General features: G+C 40.5%; 1 protein-coding gene across 1 annotated transcript in view; it reads left to right on the plus strand.

The window, feature by feature from the left end:
- The window catches only part of sspo (SCO-spondin), a 117505-nt gene that overhangs the window by 42069 nt on the left and 49601 nt on the right, over positions 1-25835 (plus strand). The window contains exons 47-69 of the mRNA XM_062992294.1: positions 1078-1291; positions 1374-1515; positions 2033-2188; positions 3167-3361; positions 3663-3815; positions 3913-4074; positions 6869-7033; positions 7115-7306; positions 8721-8843; positions 14500-14629; positions 14742-14875; positions 14957-15046; positions 15225-15401; positions 16364-16534; positions 16657-16909; positions 17026-17072; positions 20839-21009; positions 22343-22477; positions 22604-22746; positions 22874-22968; positions 23816-23865; positions 23949-24119; positions 24220-24390. Coding sequence (XP_062848364.1) covers positions 1078-1291; positions 1374-1515; positions 2033-2188; positions 3167-3361; positions 3663-3815; positions 3913-4074; positions 6869-7033; positions 7115-7306; positions 8721-8843; positions 14500-14629; positions 14742-14875; positions 14957-15046; positions 15225-15401; positions 16364-16534; positions 16657-16909; positions 17026-17072; positions 20839-21009; positions 22343-22477; positions 22604-22746; positions 22874-22968; positions 23816-23865; positions 23949-24119; positions 24220-24390 — 3440 coding nt within the window. The remainder of the gene's footprint in view (positions 1-1077; positions 1292-1373; positions 1516-2032; positions 2189-3166; positions 3362-3662; positions 3816-3912; positions 4075-6868; positions 7034-7114; positions 7307-8720; positions 8844-14499; positions 14630-14741; positions 14876-14956; positions 15047-15224; positions 15402-16363; positions 16535-16656; positions 16910-17025; positions 17073-20838; positions 21010-22342; positions 22478-22603; positions 22747-22873; positions 22969-23815; positions 23866-23948; positions 24120-24219; positions 24391-25835) is intronic.

Consider the following 25835-nt stretch of genomic DNA (forward strand, 5'->3'; position numbering starts at 1 on the left):
TTAAATTGGAAAGTGAAACAAGTCCAGCAGCGACATCATTTCTGCACTGTGAGCGTTGCACGAGGCGGTAGGAGCAGAGCTGCGTTCATTACTGTACAATTTTACTGTTTATATGGTGTGTGAGTCAAGGATCACTCCGGTTTACAAAACAACGTAGTGATGCACTCGTTTAATAAAGAAATAAATACACGGTATATTCACATATTGTCGGGAGCAGAACACTTTATTAACTTCTTCTGTTACGGTACCGAATAGCGGGCAGCTAGAGTCAAGCACGCTATTCCATGCACTATGGAAGCCCCAAAGGGTCAAAACACACTCACTTCACATAGAAACGTCCATCAAACCATTGTCACAATACAAGCACTTTAAAAACTGGCTTTCCTTCATAACAAAAGAGCCTTTCCATTTTATTTTGGTATTCAGGTTTTACTGTAATGCTTTTAAGTAACTTTTTTTCTTATATTCAAGTTAAGCTGCTACACAGATTTCTGTTCATTTTTAGCGTGTCACTGCATTAAACAGATTTTTTTTTCTTCGAATGTAAAGTTTAAAGTAAAACTGTAATTATCTCACTCATTTTGATTGATTTTGTAAAAATACAAAACATTAAGCAATAGCTTGGATGCAGCATTTTTCCTTTCAGCACTGCAGAGCTGTTTAGTTGTTAAACATATACATTGGATTAATTTGAATAACTGTTATGTTCTTGAAGTGTGCACTGTGTGAACAGTATTATCCAGTTCTTATCTACACAATATCTAGAAAATACAAGTATCGGTTTGAGACTCGGTATCGGATCGGGATCAAAATTAATAATCGGGATCGGTATCGGGAACAAAAAAACGTGATCGGGACATCCCTACCTTCAAGTGGTTCTCAAAAACTCACACTTAAACGTCATGTCTTGTCAAGCGCTGTTTGTTAGTTTTTAGAGGTGCTGCTAGTGCAGTTTATAAAACCTTAAGGAAACACAAATGAATCTATATACATTTTGCTGTAAATAAAAGTTAAAGCATCAAGTAATGTCTATACTGTATTGCATGTGCATCATTCCTTTAATTTTTTTCTAAACAGTTTAGTGATGGAACCAGGTTGGAGCCCATTACCAGGAGACCCCCAGCCCTACTTTCAGGTGGATTTCTTAGAGCCGACGTGGGTGTCAGGTGTAATCACTCAAGGTAGTGAGCATATGTGGGGCTATCTCAGCCAGTACCGTCTGGCTTTTGCTCTGACAGAGAACAACTACACAGACTTCACTGAGACTGGGGTCAAAGGCTCAGCCCCGAAGGTATGAGGTTATTACCCTTATATTTGCCTCTTAGACCCGTCCACAAATTAATTAATATTTTAATGTATTTTTTTCTTGATAGATCTTTGATGTGAGGATGGTGGGCAGAACTCCAGTCACGCGCTGGCTGGGCAGGCTGGTGAGGGCTCGCTACTTGCGGATCATACCAGTGCAGTACCGTCATACCTTTTACCTCAGAGTGGAGATTCTAGGTTGCAGAGAAGGTGGGTTTGTTTCTTTTGTTCATGAAGAAATTAAGATATTAAAAAAGTATGATTTTTTTTTTTTATTATTTAATCTGCATTTGTTGGAGAGGTTTGTTAAATCTTGATTGTGAAATTGTATTTAATACAAAGTTTACATGCAGATTTAAGTATAATGATTATACAAAATTAAATCTTTACACTTTGAACTAAGCTTTTTAAGTGGGTATTGTCCTTTTAGCTACTGCAACCATTGTTTTAGGCACATGGTTGGTGCAGCAGTAAAGTACACCAGCCCATTACTGCTGGGATCCAGGTTTCAAATCCCCAGCAGTGCTATCGGCCGGTTGAGCGTCTATATACATACATGATTAGCCATGTCTGGGGGTGGCAGAGGCCCGTGATGAATTGCCATCCTGTTCGGGATGTGTAACTGCACTGCAACCAGTGATTCCTGGAAAACCAGATCCATCAGGATAAAGTGGTCGTGAAACATGAAAAATAAATTAATAAAACATTTTATTTTTTTCCCTTTCAGAAGAGCTGGTCACTCCCACAGCACCTGTTGGTGTGGTGACTGAGAGACGATGTAAGCCAGGTCAGTTTGCGTGTCGGAGTGGGGAGTGCATGCCTGTTTTAGTTCTCTGTGATGGAAAGCTGGACTGTGAAGACCACTCAGATGAGCTACACTGTGGTGAGTCTAATGTTGATTTATTCCTGAATGGCACAACAGAAACAGTACATATTAGTTTAGTGCTTTTTAGTTACAGCTTCAAGAAATACTAAGTGAACCCTTACTTTGTGAATTACCTGGTTCTCACATTGAGTAAACGTTTACAGTGCAGGGAGAAAAAGTAAGTGAACCCTTAAATTTAATAATGTGCAGATTCCCCTTTAGCAGCATTAACCTCCACCTTTGCTTCGACTTGGCCATTCCAAAACACAAACCTTTTTTTTTTTCTGCATTTATTTAATTGATTTATTGTGTGCTTTGTAGTAAGACCGTGTATGTCCCAACATCTCTGCAGCCTAAATTAATGGACTACTGCCTTCACATTCTTGTTTGAAATGTTTTGATTTACCTTTGAATTGATTATTTCCTCACTGATAGCAAGGCATCCACGCCTTGAGGTAGCAAAGCAATGCCAAACCATGATGCTTCACATTAACCAATCTTTCTTGAGAAAAACATGATTGTCATGCCTTTATTTAATGGGCAAAGCATCTGTGAAATTCATATCTCCTTAACTGTGAAGCCTTTTGCCAATTAGCTCTCGGAGAAGTCAAACACTGCAATGTGTATGTTTACTCAATGAGTTTAATAAAAAGTTTTGTTATGATGTGTTTGTCTGTAATTGTGACTTAGATAAAAATCAGACCGGCAGACATCCTTGGTAATTTCAAAGGGTTCACTTGCTTATACTGTACATATATTAATGGACTTGTTTATGTTTTAGTTTACGGACTACACTACAGCCACTTGAAAAAATTGCATATTTATGCCTGTTTATATTTTGTTTTGTTATTTAGGGAGACACATTTGTTAGTGATCAACAATAATCAAGTGATCAACAATCACTAAGTTAACATATGATCTTTCACATAATGTACCTTGTAATCAGTTATTACAATAAAAAAAAAACTTGTATTTTATTCTTCTATCTACCATCAGGTACAGTTCCTACTCCAGGACTTCCAGGGTTACATAATTACACAGCATCAGCAGGGGGTCCTGGTACCAGGAATTACACATCTGGGCCTCCAGGACTGCACACCAAGACTCCCCAAGATGGTCACCCTGGAGTGGCTACAGGTTCTTCCACTGGTACACCAGGTATAGGCCCTCGTGGACCAACTGGAGAGCCAGGTACAAACAGCCTTCTACTAATTCCTTAAAAAGATAGTAAAAAGGTAGTCATGAACCTTGTTAAAATGGAGATGCATTGAACATGCATTGAGTACATGAACATAGCTTTGCTTACATTAACAGATACATCAATTCAGTGCTTGTGTATTCTATCACTGCAAATCATTTTGAGAAATGTGTGTGGGTAGATATTCTGATTTACTATTCATTTAGTGGGCAGAGATGGCAAAGAAGAAGTCTATAAAAACACATGAAAAACAATGCAGCAGGATTGTGGGGCTAAGATGTAACTGTTTTACAGGGTTGTGGAATGCAACAACACCTCACGATGGTTTACCTAGAGTGGTATGTGTTGAGGGCCAGTTTATCTGCAAGACCTTTGGCTGTGTGGATGCGGCACTTGTGTGTGATGGCCGAGAGGACTGTCCAGATGGCTCAGACGAACACAACTGTGGTACTTGTATTTACCAAATTGTCACAATGTCAATTCACATTTCGCTGTACTTTTGTAATTAAGTCTATTCGCTAAAGTGCACAATTTTATCTGTTAGGTTTCTCAACAGTACCTCCACCAACACCTACACACCGCCCACTGGTGCCCAGTCCCTGCTCTGCCAAACAATTCACCTGTGGTAGTGGAGAGTGTGTGCGCCTGGACAAGAAGTGTAATTTCCACAAAGACTGTGCTGATGGCTCAGATGAGAGAAATTGTGGTAAGCTGATTAATACAAACACATTATTGACCGACTCAAGTGAGTATTTAAAAAGGTATTTTTGCCTTTATGGCAAACTTCATGTAAATGACCCTGGTTTTAAAATATACAGTGTATCACAAAAGTGAGTACACCCCTCACATTTCTGCAAATATTTCATTATATCTTTTCATGGGACAACACTATAGACATGAAACTTGGATATAACTTAGAGTAGTCAGTGTACAGCTTGTATAGCAGTGTAGATTTACTGTCTTCTGAAAATAACTCAACACACAGCCATTAATGTCTAAATAGCTGGCAACATAAGTGAGTACACCCCACAGTGAACATGTCCAAATTGTGCCCAAATGTGTCGTTGTCCCTCCCTGGTGTCATGTGTCAAGGTCCCAGGTGTAAATGGGGAGCAGGGCTGTTAAATTTGGTGTTTTGGGTACAATTCTCTCATACTGGCCACTGGATATTCAACATGGCACCTCATGGCAAAGAACTCTCTGAGGATGTGAGAAATAGAATTGTTGCTCTCCACAAAGATGGCCTGGGCTATAAGAAGATTGCTAACACCCTGAAACTGAACTACAGCATGGTGGCCAAGGTCATACAGCGGTTTTCCAGGACAGGTTCCACTCGGAACAGGCTTCGCCAGGGTCGACCAAAGAAGTTGAGTCCACGTGTTCGGCGTCATATCCAGAGGTTGGCTTTAAAAAATAGACACATGAGTGCTGCCAGCATTGCTGCAGAGGTTGAAGACGTGGGAGGTCAGCCTGTCAGTGCTCAGACCATACGCCGCACACTGCATCAACTCGGTCTGCATGGTCGTCATCCCAGAAGGAAGCTGACGCACAAGAAAGCCCGCAAACAGTTTGCTGAAGACAAGCAGTCCAAGAACATGGATTACTGGAATGCCCTGTGGTCTGACGAGACCAAGATAAACTTGTTTGGCTCAGATGGTGTCCAGCATGTGTGGCGGCGCCCTGGTGAGAAGTACCAAGACAACTGTATCTTGCCGACAGTCAAGCATGGTGGTGGTAGCATCATGGTCTTGGGCTGCATGAGTGTTGCTGGCACTGGGGAGCTGCAGTTCATTGAGGGAAACATGAATTCCAACATGTACTGTGACATTCTGAAACAGAGCATGATCACCTCCCTTCGAAAACTGGGCCTCATGGCAGTTTTCCAACAGGATAACGACCCCAAACACAACCTCCAAGATGACTACTGCCTTGCTGAGGAAGCTGAAGGTAAAGGTGATGGACTAAACCCAATTGAGCACCTATGGCGCATCCTCAAGTGGAAGGTGGAGGAGTTCAAGGTGTCTAACATCCACCAGCTCCGTGATGTCATCATGGAGGAGTGGAAGAGGATTCCAGTAGCAACCTGTGCAGCTCTGGTGAATTCCATGCCCAGGAGGGTTAAGGCAGTGCTGGATAATAATGGTGGTCACACAAAATATTGACACTTTGGGCACAATTTGGACATGTTCACTGTGGGGTGTACTCACTTATGTTGCCAGCCATTTAGACATTAATGGCTGTGTGTTGAGTTATTTTCAGAAGACAGTAAATCTACACTGCTATACAAGTTGTACACTGACTACTAAGTTATATCCAAGTTTCATGTCTATAGTGTTGTCCCATGAAAAGATATAATAATATATTTGCAGAAATGTGAGGGGTGTACTCACTTTTGTGATACACTGTATAAGAGTTAAATTATTTATATGAGGAAACCACAAAGACATCGAGAAAAAATTGGGTGCAGTGCCCAGGTGGCACAGCGGGATATTCCGCTTGCACAAGAGCACAGAGATTCTGAACTCATCGGTTCGAAACTCGGTGTTGCCACAGGTCGGCTGGGCGCCATCTAGCGGGCATAATTGGAAGTGCATGCAGCAGATACTAATTGGCCACCATATCTGCAGGGTGGGGGCCGGATTATGTGTGGGTGGGTGGGTGGGTCTTCATACGCTGTGTAAGGACCCTAATTGGCGGAAGAGACGCCTGTGCAGAATGCAGGGGCGAGAAGAGGAGGGCTGTGCATGTGTCGGAAGAGGCGTTTACAGCGACGTGCTCTCCTCGGATGCAATCGGGTATCTCTTAGCAGCGGAGGACAAAATTGAGTGCGTTAAATCAGGAGGAAAATGGGGAGAAAATGCATTAAAAAATAAATAAAAAATTGGGTGCAAAGCAGATACACCCTCACTCATGCATTTATTTACAACTAGGGACAACTGAGAACAGTAAATCCACCAGCTGCATTCTGGTATAAGGAAGCCAGAATCCTGGAGAAAACTAATGTTGCTGTGCAACGTATCGTTCAAGCTGAGACACCATGTCAACCAGAAAAGAAGCAAAGATACAAAAAACACGCTGTGCGCCAACATGTGACTTAAAACTTAATTCAATTATCACTAGAACCCGATTTAGCTTGTAGTAGGTACAAAGCCAGGGCATCATATACTCACCCATTAACTAACTCACACCTAGTAGTAGCAGAGTGGCCAATCCATTCTGGTTTGGGGGGGAAAAGGAAAAAGTACATGGACACAGGGGAACATGCAAAGTCTCTCAGTGACTTGGCGTGTCCCCAGGGCCCTGAAACGGGACACCAACAGTAATGATCGCGCTTTGTGCCACCTATTTTTTGTAAATCTCTAATCTACTGTGCTGTTGGGTTGGCATCAAGTTCAACAAACAATGGATTTTATTTTGACAAACCCAGTTTCACTTACTGACACCAGACATGAAGTCCACCGTAGAGTCTGACTATTCTAGTGTTTGTCTTTGATCTGCAGTAGACTGTGTGCTGTCTCCATGGACGGCATGGAGTCAGTGCAGTGTGTCATGTGGGCTGGGATCTCTCTTTCGTCAGCGCAAAATTTTGAGAGATGCCCGGCTTGGAGGTTCCTGCGGAGGTGCTCAGTTCGACAGCAGGGCTTGCTTTCTCCAGGCCTGTCCTGGTAAGAGCACACACACACACACAATTCAACCAAAAGTATGTGGAAACTCAATCATGAGGTTTTTTTTCTGCATTCCCCTAGTTGACGGGCAGTGGGCAGAGTGGAGCGAGTGGTCAGTGTGTGATGCAGACTGTGGTGGTGGCCTGAGGATGAGGAACAGATCTTGCTCAAACCCTCCAGTAAAAAATGGTGGAAAAGAGTGTGAGGGGATGACCATGCAGACCCAGAGCTGCAACACAGACCCATGTGGAACCGGTACTGACTCTCATACAGGTGTGTGTGTATATACACACCGATCAGCCATGACATTAAAACCACCTCCTTGTTTCTACACTCACTGTCCATTTTATCAGCTCCACTTACCATATAGAAGCAGTTTGTAGTTCTACAATTACTGACTGTAGTCCATCTGTTTCTCTTCACTTTTATAACCTGCTTTCACCCTGTTCTTCAAATGGTCAGGACCCCCACCAGGACCACCACATAGCAGGTATTATTTATGTGGAGGATCATTCTCAGCACTGCAGTGACAATGACATGGTGGTGGTGTGTTAGTGTGTGTTGTGCTGGTATGAGTGGATCACACAGCAGCGCTGCTGGAGTTTTTAAATACCGTGTCCACTCACTGTCCACTCTATTAGACACTCCTACCTAGTTGGTCCACCTTGTAAATGTAAAGTCAGAGACGATCGCTCACCTATTGCTGCTGTTTGAGTTGGTCATCTTCTAGGCTTTCAGCAGTGGTCACAGGACGCTGCCCACGGGGCACTGTTGGTTGGTGGTTGGTAGACTATTCTCAGTCCAGCAGTGACAGTGAGGTGTTTAAAAACTTCAGCACTGCTGTGTCTGATCCACTCATACCAGCACAACACACACTAACACACCACCACCATCAATGTCACTGCAGTGCTGAGAATGATCCACCATCCAAATAATACCTGCTCTGTAGTGGTCCAGACCATTGAAGAACATGGTGAAAGGGGGCTAACAAAGCATGCAGAGAAACAGATGGACTACAGTCAGTAATTGTAGAACTACAAAGTGCTTCTATATGGTATGTGGAGCTGATAAAATAAATAGTGAGTGTAGAAACAAGGAGGTGGTCATAATCCTGATCAGTGTATATACGCTGTACATCCACCACAATGATGTGTCAAACACACAATTCATCCTGGTCAGGATTACAACTGATCTGGTGCCACCCTAACACAATGGTCTCAGGGCAGGAATACATAGTGGACAGGGTGCTTTAGATTCATTGCAGATGGCACATACTAATGCAATCATTCACTTCATGTTTTGACAAGTAAAAAAAGTGGATATCGAGAGCAAACACATACAGAGAGAACTTGCAAAACTTTTCTTGTGCGACTGGGGATAAAACCCTGGATGACAGGACTCATGTTGCTTTGCAGCAGCTACCCTAGAATTAGAACAGGTTTAGAGCATAATTTACAAACACTTTTGACCACATGTTGAAGTGAGATTCAAGTAAAACGTAAGAATCAAGTAAAAATAGTATTTGATTACCACAAACTCAAATGTTGATGTTTTATGCAATTATCCAACCACCCAATCCAAATAAACCCTGCATTTGTTTCTATGTGAATGTTTATTTTTCTGTATGTGAATTTTTGGGCATTTGTTAACATGGCTTGCTGTGACTGAGGTCTGTTGTTTATTCCAGGCTGCACTAATGGCATGGTGTTAGTGACAGAAGCAGACTGTGTGGAGGGACGAGTGGAGCTGTGTCCTCAGACTTGTTCTGACTTTAACTCCGAAAGGAACTGTTCATCTGACTGCCTTACAGGTATCACACACCTAATGCAGATGCTTTATTGCAATTCATAACCCAAAACCCACACCAGAAAAGAGGCAATATTTTTATTTATAATGCAGTAATAATAAAACTTCAGTGCTAATACTGCTACAGATTTAGGATCAACATTTCATTTATTTTATTGTCTTTAATGCCATCGCATTATCGTAGCCAGGATCACGATGGGTCCAATTTATTGAGTAAAAGTCAAGAAATACTTCAGACAGAGCCGCTCAGGTGGCGAAGCGGTAAAAACACGCGCTGCAACCAGAGCTGGATTTCAAAAGTGCGTCGTTTCGAATCCAGCTCTGCCTTCAGCCGGTCGAAGGCTGGGCGGCTATATGAACAACGATTGGCCTGTTGTTCAGGGGGGGGGGGGGATTGGAGACCGGAGGGGGTGGGTCTCTCTCTCTGTCAGAACGCGATTACGATCTCTGCCGGCTGATTAAGAGGCGCCTACACAAGAGATGAGGGAGGGTGCCCTTAGGGTGTGTCTCTCCGCATGCAACACTAGGTGGCGCCAAAACTCATCAATGTGTGGGTGGCAAAGATGCATCCGGCTGCTGCCAGTGTTTCGGAGGGGATGTTGGTTAGCTTCGATCTCCTCTGTCAGGGCAGGGTTCGGCATAGACAGGGAGGAAGCACATGCAAAATTGGACAATTGGATGCGCTAAAGGGGGAGAAAAAGGGGGAAAATATAAAAATAAAATAAAATAAAAAATAACTCAGACAGGTCAAGAGTCCATTATAAAGCACGCCTGCTCACTACTTTTAGTAGGTCCAATTGATCTGACTGCATGTCTTTGGACATGTGGGATAAAACCAGAACACCCTGAATAAACCAATAAGAACACACAAATTTCACACAGAAAGGACCCTGGCCAGGGAATCAAACCCATACTAGGGGTGGGCGATATAATATCGTTCACGATAATACCGGTATAGTTGTAAATCCGATATGATTTTTGCCATATCGCAGAATTGTTAGCAAACCTGCGTCACTTGCTCTCAAGCACATAACAGTGAAATAATGGTGACCAATGTAGAGAGTAGCACCAGAGTTAACACTGAGGACGAACTAGTTCCTAAAAGGGGAGCTACATCACTAGTGTGGAAGTTTTTCAGATACAGAAGGTCAGACTCCAAACAAACGACTAATTTGCAAAACGTGCAAAAGTACTGACGACAAAAGGTGGCAACACATCAAATTTATTTCACCACCTAAAGCAGAAGCACCCGCGTGAGTCCGAGAATGATGTGAGGCCAAAAACTGTCAGTGAACGAACACGCCAAACCTAACATCACTCAGGCGACCATAGCGGGGGCATTCGCAAGTGGTACTCCGTATGACAAAAAAAGCAAGCGGTGGAGTGAAAGTACTGAAGCAGTCACATTTTGGTTAGCTAAGGACATGGTGCCTATCCAAAAGGTGGAAAGGGAAGGATTTAAGCGGCTTGTTAAGAAGCTGGACCAAAGGTACAACATCCATGGAAGGAAATATTTCTCGCAAATAGCATTGCCTCAACTGTATGACGAATGTCGAGTTAAGTGCTAAGTTAGCCGCTACGCCAACACTAACAGTTGAAACAGATTTGAAGGTTAAAATATTTTCCTCTTCACTGTTATTGAAGATTTGTTGATTAGACAAAGAAATTGCTGCTGTTGTAATAAGTGTTTACTTGTATAAATATTGACTGAATTTCGTTTCCACTCCACACTTGAAGGCTACATTTTCATTTGCACTCAATGTACACATTGTATTTAGTTTTGGAATTGATGTTATAAGGCTTTGTTTAGCAGGGAATATTCTATTTCATTTGAAGGTTACTGTACTGGAAGTGATGCTTAATTTAATGTACATTTAGTAACATTTGTATCTTCGATTTCCTGTCTGCAAAACAAAAGTTTTTTTTTTAAATAAACTTTTAAAAAAAAGTTCTTATATATCTCTAGTGAATATCGGTATCGCTAAAATATCCCCAAATATCGTAATATTACTTAAAGGCCATATCACCCACCCCTAACCCATACCCAACTTTATTTTCTTAAATGATTATAAAGACTTGGGCTTTATATGCTTAATATTTTGTACCTGGTTTCACATGCATTGTTGCCCTTTGTGGAAAAAAATTACACAAAAGGAGCTGAAAAAAAAGTTTATTAAGCACTAATATTAGGCATTTATTAACTCTAATTACTTGTACAATACATGTTATATAATACAGTAATCCCTCGCTATATCGCGCTTCGACTTTTGCGGCTTCACTCTATTGCGGATTTTATTTGCAAGCATGTCTAAATATAAATCGTGGATTTTTCGCTGGTTCGCGGAATTCTGCAGACAAGGGGTGTGTTTGAAAAGCTAGCTCTCTCTCTACATAGACGCATTTTACGTCATCCTGTGCGCGCTCCCGATTAGGCGGCTGTTCCAAATCCTAGATGCCTTAATATCCTCACTTCTTAACGTTTCAACGTTATTTTCACTCAAAAACGAGTGAGCATCCGACGCTTCCTTAGTGATCAAGACAATTCCAGAATTCATTGTGGGTCAGGTGCTCCTCTCTCGCAGAAAAATAAACATGGCTGACAATACGGACAAACGAATGGAGTTCTTTTCAAACGTAAATAAAATATTACTGATTTTTATCTTGTATAAACTTGTACCGAGTGTTTTTATTTGCAAGTTCGGGCTTGTCAGGAAATTTAACCGTTATCGTTACATGAAGAGAGATGTTATATTGACGTTAGCATGCTGTGCTACCTCAATCCATTGGTTTTAATGACAAGATGCTAAATGCTAAAGCCGATGGAATCGGGTTATAAAAATAACCATATAAACACATGTTTTTACTTCGCGGATTTTCACCTTTCGTGGAGGGTTTTGGAACGCAACCCCCGCGATCAAGGAGGGATTACTGTATATAAAAACCACAGAAACAAAAAGGGGTAATGTGACTAAAATAAGGATGCTAAGAAATATACAAGATAAAGATGACTACACTTAAATATTATGCTAATGCTCTGCTAACGAACAGTAAGTGGGGGAAAAAAACCTAACCTACAGACTAACTAAATACTAACACTTAAGAATATGTACTTTTAAAACTATAAATAGATAAGGCAGTGTACATACTTGCCGGAAATAAAGGTATTTCTGTTAAAAGTTATCCCTGTTAGCAACACCTGATTATTGTTTGGCGTGTATGTGTTTAACAGAGCCTCTCACTATTTTTTGAAGTTTAAAGTTATGTGCTCTGACAACACCAACAACTGTGTTGCTCAGCTCAGCATTTATTTAACTTTTATTTGGAATTTAAGGACTAAATACTTATACACTATAACCTTGAAACACCACAAACACTGAGTTCGTTGTTCTGTATAGCTCAGTTATAGTGGAGTTTCCCGCCACTAGGAGTGGAATGTACCATTCCTTCAGCTAGAGCAGGGGGGTTTAGTGTTTTCCTGTTATGGTTTTTGTCCTGGATTTAATATGAAAATTAATGGTTTGTGCTTGAGTTTATATTGTTTGGGTTTATACATTTGTGTAAGCATTTACTGCCATTGTTTATACTTTCTTTGTTGTATGAATTTCAAATGTGAATAAAGTGACTGTAGCTGGATTGGTCTAAAGGCGGGGCAGAGGCTACTTAAGTAAATGGAACCTGGCACCAGTGTTGCCAACTTAGCGGCATTGTCGCTATATTTAGCGACTTTTCAGACCCCTCTAGCGACTTTTTTTCAAAAAAGCGACTAGCGACAAATCTAGCGACTTTTTCTGGTGTTATTGGAGAGTTTTGGAGACTCGAACGTGAAAACACACATTGTTCTGCAGTTACTGTCCTCAAGCACGGGCGGTCAGTATCACAGTCACTGTTGCCAGATTGGGCGGGTTTCAACCAAAATGAGCGGATTTTGTTGGAAATTGGCAGGGAAAAACACACTTTGGCAGGTGGACAAAATTTGGGCTGGTTTGTAATTATTTTGGCAGCTTAAAATATAAATAAAAAAAGCTATTGCTAAAGCAGGTGGAATATAAATAGGTCTACCTTCTCCCACCACATCCAACCCGTTGTCAAAAGTTTGATTGACAGGTTATTCTTTCCAGTCCAAGACACTGTTGCCACGCCCATCAATACAGTGATTCATATGTTAGACAAGTGATTTGAGTTGAATATGAAGGTAAGCAAGTCTCATATGTACGAGAGGTTGAACTTTCATTGCTTGCAAGTTTATTTTTATTTACATGCAAAGGGTTGTGTGTCCTAACAAATAATGCATTTTACAAACTTGGTAGGCTACTTTAAAGACATGCAAGCAAAAAAAATTTGTCCTTTATAATGTATAATTACTGATCTGTACATTTTAAGATATTAATTTGTAGGTCATGATGGTTTAACTGGTTTATTATTTGTGAAATGCTAAACACCATCTGCTTATCCTGTGTTTTGGGCGTTTTTTCATGCATTTTGGCTGAAAATTACTGTCGCAATCTGGCAACCCTGCCCAGAGTAGCTCAGTATTTTCTTAAAAACCAAAAACAAACCACGAATTAACAGAATAATGTTCATTTGTAGTTCTAAACATATTTAGGGTGTTTTTTTACCCACTTTTTGTCTTTCCCACGATGTTATTCCTCTTCTACAGCGTCAATTACATGCAAATGGATCATATGCAAATTAGGCAATGACGTCATTTAGCGACTTCTAGCGACTTTTAGGACAGCCAATAGCTACTTTCCTTACTGAGGAGTTGGCAACACTGGAAGCAAGTGCATGTTAGCAGTTAGTCTGTGGGCTATGTCTTGTGCTATAGCCTGGATTGTCTAGCAAGCCTAATAATTCCGTTTTTTCTTATCTAGTTGGTGAAATTTGCTGTAATTTCTCACTTTACCTCATGTGCTCCCTGTAAATATTTGCTTTTAAAAAGAAAATAAAATAAATGCTGCTTGAAAATCTGTCTGAGCTAACTTTCTGCTACTTCCACCTCAGTTAACCTGCTAACACTAACCAAGGAACACAAAAGCTAAGCTAGCTGTTAAACTAGACAAACAGCGCTGCTAGGAATAGATAAAAGAAACATCTAAAACCATGGAGAATACTTGTGCAAAGAGTGAGCGCTAGAAAGGGTCTTTTATGGTCCTGAGGCATCAAATGAGTTTCAGGTGTTGGATATTTAGATGATGAAGTATACAATGCATCATGGGGCTTGTAGTTCCTTACACCTTTTTACCAAATTTGAGCAAATAGCAGTAGCCAGTTTGTGCCTGTTCTTTTTTGCCAAAACCAGATGTAATTCTCTGCACCTGTTTTTCTGAAAGATTGCCTTATTTTTTTCAGATTGTTAATTTTTGGAATTTCTATATGTTTAAGGGCATGTTAATTGTATCAAAGCTCTCTTGAAATCTTACTTGAACTTACACAAACACCTTCATTAAAAAGGAATGACTAGATATTTATTTAATCTTTTTTTGTTTTGTTAAATTGAATTCCCATGGAAGCATAAGCTTAAAAGCTTTGATAGCTACAGGAAGCTGGGTCTGTATAAAATATTAAAGTATTCCAACAGCAGTCCAGTATTTTAAACCACTAAAGATTGCTGCCTACCTAGCAAGATAATATTTACTAACATTTTTAACCTTGTTTTCCAGGGTGCCGCTGTCCGATTGATTTGTTTTTTCAAGACGGCCACTGTGTCAGTGCTAGCAAATGTGTGTGCTTTTGGGATGGTTCAGTGCTACAGCCAGGGGAGGAGGTCATTAAAGACAATTGTACAGTCTGGTCAGTGAATTTAAGCATACCTTGAAATAGATTTTCATTTCTCTTTAATGAAGAATTAATACAATATTTAAGTCATTTAATGTAAGTTTTTTCTGCATGATGATTCTTGCAGCGTGTGTCGAGATGGTCATGTTTTCTGTGACAACTCCAGCTGTATTGGCCAGTGTAACTGGTCAGCCTGGTCCGCATGGACACCATGTGACAGCCACTGTGGAATCGGCATACAGCAGCGCTTTAGGTATATTAGTATAGTTAGTACAAATTATTAGTACAAATTATTGTTAGCCACTTTCTAACATAATATTATTTCCCCCTCAAATAGGTCAGTTTCTCCAAGTGATTCTGAAGCAGTTAGTATAGAGCCATGTGTTGGAGACTCTACAGAGGCACGGCAGTGCTACACACCCTGCCCACCAGGTCAGATCCCACAACATATTTTACATTTGTTCACAAACAACGTGCAATTTTGGCTCTCTTAGATTACACCCTGTAATCATTTATTACCAATTCTATAGTGCCACCTAGAGCATGTTATCATACGATTTTACATTTTAACCTGTTATCTATTGTTGGTGTTTAACATTTTTGATTGCAGATGGAACTCTATGGAGTGAATGGTCAGTATGGTCAGAGTGCAGTAAGACATGTTTCCATCACGTTGATGCTGTGGGTATGAGACGCCGCTTTAAGAGCTGTAATAACTCTAGCACCAACTGTGTTGACAAAGAGAAGCAGGAAGAGCAAGAGCCCTGCAACACGGTGCACTGTCCAGGTAAACACCTGCATATAACCAGATGTTCAGACATTTTTATAGCAGCAGTACTTGCAGTGAAAATGGAACAAGCTTTGAACATATACATTAAATGGCTGGAAGTAAGGATCAAAGCCAGATCCAAATTATGGGTCAGTAATTAGGAATGTATTAGGAATTAGAATTTGTTTATTAAAGACGATTTTTATTGTTTTATATATTGATCTGGTAAAGTGTCACAGCAACAGTGATGTCTTTCCATCTCATTTTTACCTATCATTTTTCAAATGATATTGTTGTTTGATACAGCTCTGTTTCTGTCTGTGGAGCTGTTGCACACACATTCTGTCCAAATAATATCTACGATTAGGCGTAGTTTTTGGGGTAGTTACACTTCAGATGCTTAAACATGTTTGCTATGTTGTGTGAAAGCCAAAATAGTTACCAGTGCATCTGATTGATGGTAAATTTGTTAGGTGCCTAACAAACCAAGTAGTAAATACCTACGCTTCAGTATTTACATTAGCGGCATTTAGCAGATGCTTTTATCCAAAGCGACTTACATTTCTCAGTAAATACAATTTAAGCAATTGAAGGTTAAGGGCCTTGCTCAGGTGCCCAACGGTGGCAACTTGGCAATGGTGGGGCTTGAACTGGCAACAATTACTAGTCCAGTAACTTCACCGCTGAGCTACCACTGCCAATATTGGTTTACTTATGTGTCTATCAAAAAGAATCCAAAACTGACTTACAAATATAGACCAGTCCATTTAGCATTTGGCTTATTAGACAAGTAATTTTTTGATTTTAATAATCTTTGGGATGCCATGTGTCTTCATTTGAAAGAGTAACAAACAAAGTTTTGTATGATGGTCCCTGCAATCTCTCAGTGTAAATTATTTTATTTTATTGATACACTTTCTAAAATTATCATATGTATAATATTTAAGAATAATTTATATTTTTCTTTTTGTGTACTCTAGTAAATGGTGGCTGGTCGGCATGGTCAGCTTGGTCTGATTGCTCCTCAGAGTGTGACTCTGGAATTCAGACACGAGAACGGTTCTGTAGCTCTCCTCCTCCTCTGTATGGGGGCAGCAGCTGCCTGGGCCCTCACATACAGACCAAAGACTGCAACTCTAATCCCTGCACAGGTTTCACTGCTCACTCTTTATGCACTTAAATTAGTCTTAAATTAGTCTGACACTCAAAACACTTAACAGACTGTACTAATAAAACAGCCAAATGAATGCAGGTGTGTTTTTTTGTTGTCCAGGTGTGTGTCCAGCTGGTCTGAGCTACTTGACCATAGAGCAGTGCCAGGCTCAGGGTGGAGCATGTCCACGTGTGTGTCTCGATGCCATGCCCTCAGTAGAGTGTGCCACCGAGTGTTATGATGGCTGCTATTGCTCTCCAGGCTTCTACCTGTTCAACAACTCCTGTGTGTTACTTAATCAGTGTCCCTGTTACCACCAAGGGGTTCTCTATTCACAGGGTGACACAGTGCCACATGATACATGCAACAACTGGTATGTCTTCTGAAACTATCTCATATTAAAATTTGATAGCTAATAATGACCTTTTTCATTACAGCTACATTAATGTATTTTAGTAGTCACATATTTGTGTGTTTTTGTGTTAACAGCACTTGCAATAATGGAGAGATGCAGTGTGGCACAGTTCCTTGTCCTGGTGAGATGGAGTACTTGTTTACACCGAACCAGACATTTTAGGAATGCAATAACAAAATACTGAGTTTTCTACAAATGGAAAATATTAGTAAATATTATGAAGTCGTAACAGAAGAACAATGGTTGTGAACACTAAGTCTTGTACAGTGGGGCCAAAAAGTATTTAGTCAGCCACTGATTGTGCAAGTTCTCCTACTTAGAAAGATGAGAGAGGTATGTAATTTTCAGGTAGGTACACTTCAACTATGAGAGACAAAATGAGAAAAAAAATCCAGGAAATCACATTGTAGGATTTTTAAAGAATTTATTTCTAAATTATGGTGGAAAATAAGTATTTGGTCACCCACAAACAAGCAAGATATCTGGCTCTCACAGACCTGTAACTTTTTCTTTAAGAAGCTCTTCTGTCCTCCACTCGTTACCTGTATTAATGGCACCTGTTTGACCTCGTTATCTGTATAAAAGACACCTGTCCACAGCCTCAAACAGTCAGACTCCAAACTCAACCATGGCCAAGACCAAAGAGCTGTCGAAGGACACCAGGAAGAAAATTGTAGACCTGCACCAGGCTGGGAAGAGTGAATCTACAATAGGCAAGCAGGTTGGTGTGAATAAATCAACTGTGGGAGCAATTGTAAGAAAATGGAAGACATACAAGACCATTGATAATCTCCCTCGATCTGGGGCCCCACACAAGATCTCATCCCGTGGGGTCAAAACAATCATGAGAACGGTGAGCAAAAATCCCAGAACTACACGGAGGGACCTGATGAATGACCTGCAGAGAGCTGGGACCAAAGTAACAAAGGCTACCATCAGTAACACACTATGCCGAGAGGGACTCAAATCCTGCAGTGCCAGGCGTGTCCCCCTGCTTAAGCCAGTACATGTCCAGGCCCATCTGAAGTTTGCCAGAGAGCATATAGATGATCCAGAAGAGGATTGGGAGAATATCATGTGGTCAGATGAAACCAAAATGGAACTTTTTGGTAAAAACTCAACTCGTCGTGTTTGGAGGAAGAAGAATGCTGAGTTGCATCCCAAGAACACCATACCTACTGTGAAGCATGGGGGTGGAAACATCATTTTTTTGCAAAGGGGACAGGACGACTGATCCGTGTTAAGGGAAGAATGAACGGGGCCATGTATCGTGAGATTTTAAGCCAAAACCTCCTTCCATCAGTGAGAGCATTGAAGATGGAACGTGGCTGGGTCTTCCAGCATGACAATGATCCCAAACACACTGCTCGGGCAACGAAGGAGTGGCTCCGTAAAAAGCATTTCAAGGTCCTGAAGTGACCTAGCCAGTCTCCAGACCTCAACCCCATAGAAAATTTGTGGAGGGAGTTGAAAGTCGATGTTGCCCAGCGACAGCCCCAAAACATCACTGCTCTAGAGGAGATCTGCATGGAGGAATGGGCCAAAATACCAGCTACAGTGTGTGCAAACCTGGTGAAGACTTACAGGAAACGTTTGACCTCTGTCATTGCCAACAAAGGTTATGTTACAAAGTATTGAGTTGAACTTTTGTTATTGACCAAATACTTCTTTTCCACCATAATTTAGAAATAAATTCTTTACAAATCCTACAATGTGATTTCCTGGATTTTTTTTTCTCATTTTGTCTTTCATAGTTACAGACCTCTCTCATCTTTCTAAGTAGGAGAACTTGCACAATCAGTGGCTGACTAAATACTTTTTGGCCCCACTGTAATATATGAGAATACAATTCTGTATTAAAAGTATTTTATATATATACAGTGTATCACAAAAGTGAGTACACCCATCACATTTCTGCAGATATTTAAGTATATCTTTTCATGGGACAACACTGACAAAATGACACTTTGACAATGAAAAGTAGTCTGTGTGCAGCTTATATAACAGTGTAAATTTATTCTTCCCTCAAAATAACTCAATATACAGCCATTAATGTCTAAACCACCGGCAACAAAAGTGAGTACACCCCTAAGAGACTACACCCCTAAATGTCCAAATTGAGCACTGCTTGTCATTTTCCCTCCAAAATGTCATGTGATTTGTTAGTGTTACTAGGTCTCAGGTGTGCATAGGGAGCAGGTGTGTTCAATTTAGTAGTACAGCTCTCACACTCTCTCATACTTTGTCACTAAAAGTTCCAACATGGCACCTCATGGCAAAGAACTCTCTGAGGATCTTAAAAGACGAATTGTTGCGCTACATGAAGATGGCCAAGGCTACAAGAAGATTGCCAACACCCTGAAACTGAGCTGCAGCACAGTGGCCAAGATCATCCAGCGTTTTAAAAGAGCAGGGTCCACTCAGAACAGACCTCGCATTGGTCGTCCAAAGAAGCTGAGTGCACGTGCTCAGCATCACATCCAACTGCTGTCTTTGAAAGATAGGCGCAGGAGTGCTGTCAGCATTGCTGCAGAGATTGAAAAGGTGGGGGGTCAGCCTGTCAGTGCTCAGACCATACGCCGCACACTACATCAAATTGGTCTGCATGGCTGTCACCCCAGAAGGAAGCCTCTTCTGAAGTCTCTACACAAGAAAGCCCGCAAACAGTTTGCTGAAGACATGTCAACAAAGGACATGGATTACTGGAACCATGTCCTATGGTCTGATGAGACCAAGATTAATTTGTTTGGTTCAGACGGTCTCAAGCATGTGTGGCGGCAATCAGGTGAGGTGTACAAAGATAAGTGTGTCATGCCTACAGTCAAGCATGGTGGTGGGAATGCCATGGTCTGGGGCTGCATGAGTGCAGCAGGTGTTGGGGAGTTACATTTCATTGAGGGAAACATGAACTCCAATATGTACTGTGAAATACTGAAGCAGAGCATGATCCCATCCTTCCGGAAACTAGGTCGCAGGGCAGTGTTCCAGCATGATAATGACCCCAAACACGCCTCTAAGACGACCACTGCTTTATTGAAGAGGCTGAGGGTAAAGGTGATGGACTGGCCAAGCATGTCTCCAGACCTAAACCCAATAGAACATCTTTGGGGCATCCTCAAGCGGAAGGTGGAGGAGCGCAAAGTCTCGAATATCCGCCAGCTCCGTGATGTCGTCATGGAGGAGTGGAAAAGCATTCCAGTGGCAACCTGTGAAGCTCTGGTAAACTCCATGCCCAGGAGAGTTAAGGCAGTTCTGGGAAATAATGGTGGCCACACAAAATATTGACACTTCAGGAACTTTCACTAAGGGGTGTACTCACTTTTGTTGCAGGTGGTTTAGACATTAATGGCTGTATATTGAGTTATTTTGAGGGAAGAATAAATTTACACTGTTATATAAGCTGCACACAGACTACTTTTCATTGTGTCAAAGTGTCATTTTGTCAGTGTTGTCCCATGAAAAGATATACTTAAATATCTGCAGAAATGTGAGGGGTGTACTCACTTTTGTGATACACTGTATATATATAAACAAAATTCATGTATCAATATCAAGGTTAGCTCAAATAAATGTTAGTGGTTATGGAATTCTTATTATTAACCAAAATCACCAGTACTGAGCTAAAATATTAAACTTTTTAAAAATTGATTTATTGAACTATTTTACACCTGTGAATTTGGGTGACGTTGACTGAAGGTTTTTATCTTAACTTTTGTAATTCTTAAGCAGTGCATACTGAAGGTATCTGACATTAATTACAAACAGGGTGACCTTTTAACACTGTCTCACAAACATTTAATGTTTATAGTGTCAATATTAGTACTGTTTTAAAGATACTATAAAGTAAAAATACTTCTTGTCATATTTTATGTCACTCATTAACTTAGTTGACTGTGGTTGGAGTGAGTGGACCTCCTGGAGCTCATGCAGCAGGACATGTGATGTGGGCGTCAGGAGGCGTTACAGATCAGGGACCAACCCACCACCAGCATTCGGGGGCCGTTCGTGCAGGGGTGATCGCATTCAGCTGGACACATGTAGCATCTACCCTTGTAGTGGTAGGTATTAATGGGCTATTTTGTGGAGATTATATTACTTATTAAACAGACATGTTTTAAACATACAGTGCTGTGAAAAAGTATTTGCACCTCATCCAATTTCTAGTATTTTTGCTAATTTGTCACATTTAAATTTTTGGTCTTCCAAGTTTTTTAATATAAGATAAAGACAACACGATTAAACAAAAAATGCAGTTTTTAAATGATTAGTTTGAAACCAATATCACCAATGTGAAAAAATAATTTCCCCCACTCTTCACAACTTAATAACTTGTTGTGCCACCCTTACAATGAGTATTTTACATAGCTGGCCCACTCTTTATTGTATAATAGTTCTGGATACATTGGAGGCTTTTCGAGCAGTGTTTACATAAGAAACCATAAAGTTGGCAAATACTTTTCACAGCACTATATTTAAATGTAAATAATTTATTTATAGCTTCATTATTTTTTATGTTTTAATGTAACATTTTAACTGCTACGTTTGTTTAAAGTAATCATCCAAGATCATCCAAGATGCAAGGCAGAATTCAATCTAACCAAACAGTTGTGTTGAAGTTAAATGTTAGTGGCTGTGGGTGCTCGGGTGGCGCCAATATGGTTTAATGTGCTAGCACACTATATCTAAGTTCGTATCTCAGCTGTGCCCTTGATCTGGCTGGGTGTCAATAACTGGCTATGTCTGCTGGTGAGAGGTCTGATGGGGTCGCTTCATAATGCGTTCCTGTCAATAGCTAAGGTGCTGGCTGATTGTTGGGGAGACTCGCGTGGACATTGGCCTGACTCTGTATGCAGTAAAGCTCTGTGTGAGCCCTCATTGCTGGCTGCTGATTAAGAAGTGGCCGGCTATAACTGTGCATGTGTTAGAGGAGGCATACTTAAAAAAAAAAGTCAGACTCAGACAAATCGTTAAATATGTTCCAATTTACTTAAACTGAGCTTCCTGCATGTTATCTGTTCCAAAAACTGTCTGTGTTGAAATTAAAGAATGTAGGAGCCATTTTCCTATTACTTATAATCAAATATTGTGAGTTTGTAGCAGATTTTGTTTTGTATTGCTTCTAAAGATATTTATCATGATACACAATACTACATACATAATAGAACTGAACACACAAACCTGTTTTTGCTGTTGCTGAGACACCAGCAGCATCTAGAGGTAGTGCAGTCAAGTACAACTATACTGGTTTTTCAGTCATAGTGTAACAGCAGTGACTGTAATAATGTACTGGTTAAATGGTATTTACTGGTGAATGAATTTACACATATAAAGTGCTAAATGGCTAAACAGAAGCCTGGATTTGTCTTTGAGGTTATATTTGTGTGCTTGCAGGCATACTGGGTCCATGGAGTCCATGGTCTGAATGCTCAGTACCATGTGGTGGGGGATACAGGAACAGAACTCGAGGACCATTGAGGGTACATGGCACACCGCAACAGTTTAGTGCCTGCAACCTGCATCCCTGCAGTGAGTACATAAAGATGATAGTGTATTCATGTGTGAAAGTGCTAGCATTTTTATATCTATTTATATAAACTATTATTTTAAAACCATCACCTTTTTTTCTAATACTTTGAATGTTTTCTGTGGTAGGTGATGGGCGTGGCTGTGCTGTGGGTCAGGAGTGGACGGACTGTCTGAGAGAAGTCTTGCTCTGCTCTGATCTAGGAAAAGAAAGCGCGTTGAACTTCTCCTGTTCTCCTGGATGTCAGTGCCCACTGGGTTCTGCCCTCCAGGTATGTTTATGGTTGTGTACTGGTATTTTTGATTCAGAGAGGGGTGGATGTAAGGATATCTGTTCTGTTTTGTATTACTTTTTGCTGGTCCTCAGGGTAACGCATGATCATGCTGTGCTTTTATTAGGATGGACGATGTGTACCTCTGTCTCTGTGCCGCTGTGATGTGGATGGTGAACAGTATGAGCCTGGAGCTGTGGTCAATAAAGACTGCAACAACTGGTAATAAATTCACATCCAAACAGCACACTCAAACCCCATTACTGTAAAATGCAAGAAAAAAAGTCTGAGATCTGTTCATTCTTTTGACTTTTTGAACTTAAACTGACAAAAGATAATACAGTGCCAGCACACTGGTTAGGAATTTATTCGACACCCATATTGTCTTTGTAAAATTTAATGGACAAGCCACTTTAGTTAAGCGAACACAGGCAGGCTTAAGTTCAGCCAGTTCTGTAGAGTATTAAGTTGACTTCAGTAAACATCTTTCATTTCCATTATGGCATTTAGCAGAATCACAGTCTCACAGTTTAAGTAATTGAAGCAACTGTGGGTTAAAGGTCTTGTTTAGGGGCCCAACTGTGGCAGCTTGTTGGTGGTTAGGCTGGAACCAGAAACTTTCTCATTACTAGTCCAGTACCGTAACCACTGAGCTACACTGCCTTTAAGTTCTGAACTTAACTACCACTCCCCTCAATTCTGAACCTTACCAGGATGTTCGGCAGGAACACTCTATCATGAGAATTACCAGAAATATTTCTGTCAAAAAGAATCACAAAGCCATTTCTTAGCCTAGTACTCAGTAGAACCACAGCGAGTGTCATTAATTCAGAATGGAGAAAGCCAGAAACAATACATTGTGATGACTAATCCAAAAGATCTCAGAAGAACATTTAAAGAAGTGCAGAAATTGCTCAGAAATCGCCCTAATTCTCAATATGAGTATGAAGTAATTTATAAAACTGATGAATTACCAATGACACCTGTCTTAAATTCTTACATTTTTAAATGCATTTACTGTATTTAGTGTCTCAATACCAATACTTTTCATCAATACTTTGTCTTACAGCACTTGTGAATCTGGTCGACTGGTGAACTGCACACATATGGAGTGTAATGGTAAGTTTTCTGTGTGTTTCTTTGTTCTACCCTTGTAGATTTGTATTGTATTGAGTTAATAATTAGATACAATCTCCTTACAGTGGATGGTGGCTGGTCAGTGTGGACTCCGTGGAGTGTGTGTTCTGTGTCATGTGGAGTTGGTTTTCAGTCACGCTATCATTTTTGCTCTAATCCTGAGAGGGCTGGTGCTGGACTGCCTTGCCTAGGACCAGACCGGCAGGACCAAGTGTGTGTACAGTCACCATGCAGCAGTGAGTAAACCTTTTCACACTTATTAACAGTAGCTTAAGAAGAAACTGTTACATAAGAGAAAAAAAGTTTTTCATTAAATGCCGCCGGTCTCATTGAAAGGTGATGGAGGATGGAGTGAGTGGTCTTCCTGGACAGACTGTACCAGGTCTTGTGGTGGTGGTGTGCAGAGCCGCCGACGTGAATGCGACAGCCCGACCCCTGATGGAGAGGGAGACTTCTGTGAAGGGCTCAAAACTGAAATTATCGCTTGTAACACAGAGCATTGCCCAGGTAAATAACATTTTTTACCAGAAACTTGAATAGATGGTTTGTAACCCTTTCCAGACTGATTTATTTCAGTAATTTTTGTTTACTCAGGTTGTCTTGAACAATTAAAATAACTAATCTTGACAAAAATGTAAACATAGAAGAAATCAGGAATGCATGGCTGTTGTTTGCACTTTATTTGCACATTATAGATCTAACCCCACTTTGACTTTTTAAAGATGGAATCTATTGTTCATCCTTGATAACAGCCATAGCAGCTGGCATGGCACTAAGAATCAAACAAACAAAACAAATGTACTTAAAGTCAAATAAATAGCAAAGTTTAATCAGGGTTTTCCCTAATATTATAAACAAACTGTTTGATATTTTAAGTGTCCATATACTTATGCTGCTGGACTTTTTGACTGTTAACCCTCTACTGCATGCATTTTGGTGTTACATGAATTTTTTATTTTTTTATTTTGGGACATTTTATTGATAAAATATATTTGTATCCCCCCATCACAAAATATTTTTTGTTGCCTAAGGGCAACGTTGTGCAACAATGGTACAGATTCTCAGAGAAAATTATGAATAAACAGATCATAATTAACTATTCAGAGAGCAATACAAAATCAGAAAATCTTCAACAATGTCAACAAACAATAAAAAAAAAAAACCGTGAAACGTGTATTTTTTTGGACATGGACATAGGTTTGTATTATGTAATGTGTTGTCTCATGCACTAAGACTAAGACTTCGCTCATGAAACTTTAAAAAACATTTCTTCTCTGCTGTGATGTGGTACGTTACACTTTTGCACATAACTTTGGGCATTCTAGTGAACCCAGAAAACCCCGCATCTTCCCTTCTTGTCACACATTATTGGCCAGTGTAAGATATTGTCCAGTCTGATATGTTGGTTAGGGATAGGTGCTGTGGGGCCCTGCTTCCCCTTCTTCTCCTAATACTGTTGGGAAATCCCACCACTGGGTCGCTCTCTCTTCCTGACATCTTATTTGTAATTGCACAAACTATGTGCAAATTGGGACTTAGACACAAAGATGCATGAGGTCACTTCTTATTATGCCATTGTTAGCACAATTCTATCTGTATACATGCCAACATTTCACTGGCTGACAAAGAAATGTGTAACCATTCAGGGGGTACTGTAGAGGCAAAGGTGTGTTTTCCATCAAGGGATTTAGGAATAACTACAAAAACAAAAACAAAAACACAATATTAAAACAATTATTGCCACAGCTTGATATTGCTCCAATATTCCTCAACTACTTTTTTGTATGTTGTCTGCTGTATGAAATTAAAACCCCATATTTTCATTTTTGCTCAAACCTTTTTCTACACTCCACTCCTCCTCATTGTCAGTGCTGTCTTCACTTTCAGATGGCATTTGCCTAACATGGCGATCCTGTTCCTGTCTTCCATAAAAACACCCTTATGTCCATTTT

Source organism: Trichomycterus rosablanca, chromosome 3 (genome assembly GCF_030014385.1).
Source record: "Trichomycterus rosablanca isolate fTriRos1 chromosome 3, fTriRos1.hap1, whole genome shotgun sequence".
NCBI classification, from domain to species: Eukaryota; Metazoa; Chordata; class Actinopteri; order Siluriformes; family Trichomycteridae; genus Trichomycterus; species Trichomycterus rosablanca.